At 52.9% G+C, this 5,030-nt stretch overlaps 1 protein-coding gene across 1 annotated transcript in view; it reads left to right on the top strand.

Annotated features, from left to right (window-relative positions):
- Positions 1-4,694, top strand: part of si:ch73-375g18.1 (kinesin-like protein KIF1C) — a 6,608-nt gene extending 1,914 nt beyond the window's left edge. Inside the window, exons 4-10 of the mRNA XM_017405140.3 lie at positions 99-171; positions 251-349; positions 419-580; positions 667-948; positions 1,105-1,194; positions 1,777-1,999; positions 2,077-4,694. Coding sequence (XP_017260629.1) covers positions 99-171; positions 251-349; positions 419-580; positions 667-948; positions 1,105-1,194; positions 1,777-1,999; positions 2,077-2,855 — 1,708 coding nt within the window. The 3' untranslated portion in view covers positions 2,856-4,694. The remainder of the gene's footprint in view (positions 1-98; positions 172-250; positions 350-418; positions 581-666; positions 949-1,104; positions 1,195-1,776; positions 2,000-2,076) is intronic.
- Positions 4,695-5,030: the final 336 nt, after the last annotated feature.

The following is a 5,030-nucleotide window of genomic DNA, read 5'->3' as shown; positions in this document are numbered from 1 at the left end:
TGTGTGTGTGTGTGTGGGTGTGTGTGTGTGTGTCGGTGTGTGTGTGGGTGTGTGTGTGTGTCTGTGTGTGTGTGTCGGTGTGTGTGTGTGTGTGTCAGACTGCAGGACGTGGAGACTCAGTACCGTAAAGAGAAGGAGGAGGCGGACCTTCTGCTGGAGCAGCACCGCCTGGTGGGGGTTTGTTCATCAGTGTGTGTGTCAGCAGACAGCTGGGTGAGATGTTTACCTGTGTGTGTGTGTGTGTGTTCAGTACGCAGACAGCGACAGCGGCGATGACTCTGATAAACGCTCCTGTGAGGAGAGCTGGAGGCTGATCTCCTCCCTCAGAGAGAAGCTTCCTGCCAACAAGGTGAGAACGTCCAACTTCCTCCCTCCTCATCACCAGAAACAGGAAGTGCTCACCTGTGTGTCGCTCCAGGTGCAGACCATAGTGAAGCGCTGCGGCCTCCCCAGCAGCGGGAAGAGGAGGGAGCCCCTCAGGGTCTACCAGATCCCCCAGAGGAGGAGGATCAGCAAAGACCCCAAGCGGGTCACCATGGAGGACCTGCGCATGCAGGCCGTCAAAGAGATCTGCTACGAGGTCCGAGCCGTTCTGAGCTCCCGTGTTTCAAAGGTGAACGGTCATCCAGCTGGTGTCTGAGCCCCCGTCTGCCCCCTCCCCCTCAGGTGGCTCTGGGAGACTTCCGTCACTCCCGCCAGGAGATCGAGGCGCTCGCCATCGTCAAGATGAAGGAACTCTGCCGCATGTACGCCAAGAAGGACGCCAACGAGAAGGACAGCTGGAGGGCCGTGGCCCAGGACGTCTGCGACACGGTGGGCATTGGAGAGGAGAGGAGCCCCCCCTCCGAGGAGGGAGGAGGAGGAGGAGGAGGAGGAGAGCCGGCGGAGGGAGGACAGAAGGTGTACAACCTGAAGGCTCACATCGACAAGCTGACAGATATCCTGGAGGTGACTTTTTACTCTGAATAAGCTAACCCATGCTTTTATTTTGAAGAGCTTTATAGCAGAGACACCGGGTGAAAAAACACAAAAATACTTTTAAACGAAATGAGAAGTTTAGATAAAAGATGAGTCAGATGCTGAAACCCAGCTGTGATCCTGCAGGAGGTGAAGCTGCAGAACAACATGAAGGACGAGGAGATCAAAGCTCTGAGAGACAGGATGATCAAGATGGAGAGCATCATACCTGTGCAGGTACGTCACACCTCACACCTGTGCAGGTTTGGTCACATGTCACACCTGTGCAGGTACGTTCACACCTCACACCTGTGCAGGTTTGGTCACACATCATACCTGTGCAGGTACGTTCACACCTCACACCTGTGCAGGTTTGGTCACATGTCACACCTGTGCAGGTACATTTACACCTCATACCTGTGCAGGTACGTTCACATGTCACACCTGTGCAGGTACATTGACACATAAAAACAAAGAAATGTTAAAGAAGTTCAGCTCAAACACAGAAACTCATGAACCCATCAGCTCTAACTGGACTCAGCCTCTGAGGAACAGAGACGGGTCTGAATCAGAGGTTCAACAGCTGCAGCAGTCTCACAGGTCTGAACTGTTCCACATCACCTCCGTCTCTGAGTGTGGACCTGGGGACGTCTCAAAGAACCGGAGAGTAGATGTTAAGGAGATCTCATAAAGACCAGACTTTTAAAACCTTAGAGCAGAGAACCCGGACCGTGTTCTGTGTTCAGGTTTTAGAGATGATTCGTCCAATCAGCTGCAGCCGACCAGCTGACAGGTAATCAAACCATCGATCTCTTCCAGGACGAGGAGGTTAACGGGGAAGGAGGCGTGTCTTCTCAGAAAGAAGGCGGCGGCTCTGAGGACAGTCCCGACGCCCCCGAGGTCAGAGTTCAGCGTCTGATGGAGGAGGACCCGGCATTCAGGAGAGGGCGCCTCCGCTGGCTGAAGCAGGAACAGCAGCGGATCCAGAACCTGCAGAAGCAGAACATCACCAAGAAGCTCCGAGGACAGACCCAGAACCCAGGTCAGTGTGGGGGGGCGGAGGGGGGGTGATGGTTTCAGCTTGTGTCAGGGCTCACTCTGTCTCCCCCCGTCCTGCAGGTCCAACCACCCCCACAGTCCCGGTCCACCTCCCCGGGACCGGCCGCTTCATCCCTCCCCAGGAGTGCAAGCTGAAGTTCCCCTTTAAGAGTAACCCCGCCCACCGGCTGTCGTGGGGCGCCACCGAGGCGCTGCAGGCTCTGGGTCTGGGGGAGGACGGGGGAGACGGGGGGGAGCAGCAGGAGAACGGAGGAACGGAAGAAAACGCTTCTCCCCCACCTCCTCTCCTGCCTCTCCCCTTTCCAGCCCCGCCCCCTCGCATGCGCACGCCCAGCCCCCATCGAGCTTGGCAGCAGCGTAACCAAGGCAACCAGGGGGGGTTTCAACACAACCAGAACCACCAGCGGCGCTACCGCCACAACTCCCTGGACAGCTCCGCCCACCGTAACCACGACAACGACCAGCAGTACGGCGGGAACAGCAACGGTCACCAGGGGCGCCCGAGACAGAGGAGGGGGGAGTCACCCGGCAGAGGAGAGAGGGGGGGCAGGGGGGGAGGAAGCAGGGACAGAGAGGGGGGGTTCTACTATAATCAGCACCAGCACCATCAGTTCCACCCGCACCCCTACTTCAACCCCCACAATGCACCATTCCAGCCTGGGCCCCACCCCAACTACAACAGCCTGCCACGCCCCGGAGCCCCGCCCCTCACCCCTGACATGCTCCTGGGGATGGGGCCTCCACCCCCCCCAGGTGTGTGGGGCTTCACCACTCCGCCCCGGATGAGACGGCAGTTCAGCGTTCCGGACCTGAAACCCAACAAGGAGACGCCCATCTGACCCCGCCCCCGTCCACCACGCCGCTCGGAGGCCTCTGATTGGCTGCGGCGCACACGGGGATCCTCATGCTGTGTGTGTGTGTGAGAAACAGGCTGGTTGCCGTAGCAACGCTGTTTCAGGTTTTATTTCTTGTGCTGTTTGTTGTCTGTGGTTTCATACCTGCTGATGTGGATCAGTGCTTCCTGCCACCATGTTTTATTTTGAAAAGCACAGGCGGAGCGTGACGTAGAGTCAGCTCCTGATCCAATGTGGTGGATGGTGTCACGTAGCGACCGCTGCACCACCGAGCAGCAGCTGTAACCCGGCTCCTGCCCTGAGGCCTCAGCTGCTCTGACAGCCACGTCCTGAATTACAGTTAAATGTTTGTGTTTACAAAGAAACAAATTAATACAAGAAGTATTGGAGTTTTATTTTGAAAGGACTCCTTTCTAATGAGAATTTCTTCATAAATATCATTTGTAACCGGAGGAAGTTGCAGCTGACAGCTCCTGATCTGCTGATTTATGTTTTCTTATGTTTTAATCATTTCCTCGTGAACAGTTGCTGATGACCCCACGCCCGTATTTCTCGCCTCACTTGAACGCTGCAATACAAATGGCTTCTAACCAAAGAGCGCGGCTCGGCGGCGCCCCCTGCAGATGCACAGAGGGAGCTCACGTGGTGTGTTGGTGTAAATGTGGAGCCTGAGAGGTGAAAGGTCAGGTGTTATAGAGCTGTGTGTATATTTGAAGTGTTTCTGAACTTTAAGATGTTTTTATGACGGTGAGTTCACTGTCACTGGCAATCATGGGAAAAGTGAGTAATTCTGAGGGCTGAGGGACGTTCGGATGTTTGGAAGGTGAAAGGTCGTAGTTCATGAAGAAGGGGATTCTGGGAGATGTAGTGAGATGTAGAAGGAAACCTGAGATACGTCTAAAACAAACTGACACTGTGTTTATGATCTTAAATCTCTGGCTCGCTCAGAGCAAAGCATCCTGGGAGAAAAGGGGCGGAGCAGCAGAGGACTGTGTGACTTTAAGATGTTTTCATGTAAACCAACCAATGGGAGCGCTGTTTCCTGCAGACAACAATGAAGATGATTGGTCCGAGCAGCGTGACATCAGTCTGCTGGCTCTGGAGCCGTCCAATCACAGGACAATCCTGAAACCTGCTGCCACCGCCGGGGCTGATGGGAAACGGAGTTTCCTTCTATTGTTTTTGCTTTTTAATGGTTATTTTTGTTTGTTTTTATTTCCAGTTTGGGCCTCTGATTGGGGTTTGTTTTGTGTGTTTTCATTTGCTTCCTGTCCTGAGTATTTTAGCCCCGCCCACATCTCCAACCTTTGGTTGATGATGTCATCATCTATCAATATTATCATTATAAAGATATAAGTGTCATTAATGTTTGGTTCTTTTGGACGCTGCTAAAGGGAGCTTCTTGGCTGTCGTGCAACTTCCTGAGTGTGTGTGTGTGTGTGTGTGTGTGTGGGCACGTGTGTGTGATGGAAGTGTGCGTTTCTAGGATAATTTAGAATCATAATCTAACGTTTGTTTGACTCTATGAAGCTATTTTTTTTTGTCCTTTTTAATTTTCTGTTTAATTTTTTGTTTTATTTTGGAGATTAGAGGAGTGGGAGGGGCCTGAGGGAGTCGTTGCCACGGTGACCCGTATTCCAGAACGTTTTAGAACCCCCCTCCCCCCGTGCATACCTCTGTTCAGGAGCATAAATCTGGACGTGATGACATCATGAAGTAAACCTCCTCCTATTGGCCCAGAGTTTTTCTGTCTGTGTTGGTTTGTTGTTGTTGTTTGTTGTATCAGGAACCAATCTCAGGCAATAAACTGTCAATAAGAATCACTTCCTGTCTGACTCTGTGTCCTCGTGTCTCGTGGTACGGTGGCTGAGAGAGGTCAGTATTCCTCACAGCCTGAGCAGGTAAAACTCGTACAGGTAGGCTGTTCTGCCATCTTTTCTCCTGACTGCAGGCGGCCATATTGGATTCTGAGTCAGGATTTCAACATCTCGGATCATTTCAGGCTCAGACAGGAAACAGAAGAGAAACTAGCAGAATGCATATCACCCGCCGCCGAAGTTTTAAAGGTCTCATGTAATCTGTGAGGATCAGGCTCAGCTACTACCACCCCACCTTTCAGCTCATAAATCTACTACCACTCCACCTTTCAGCTCATAGATC

This window comes from Kryptolebias marmoratus, linkage group LG7, assembly GCF_001649575.2.
Source record: "Kryptolebias marmoratus isolate JLee-2015 linkage group LG7, ASM164957v2, whole genome shotgun sequence".
NCBI lineage: Eukaryota > Metazoa > Chordata > Actinopteri > Cyprinodontiformes > Rivulidae > Kryptolebias > Kryptolebias marmoratus.
Note: the sequence above shows the minus strand (reverse complement) of the source record. Positions and strands in the feature narration are given on the sequence as shown.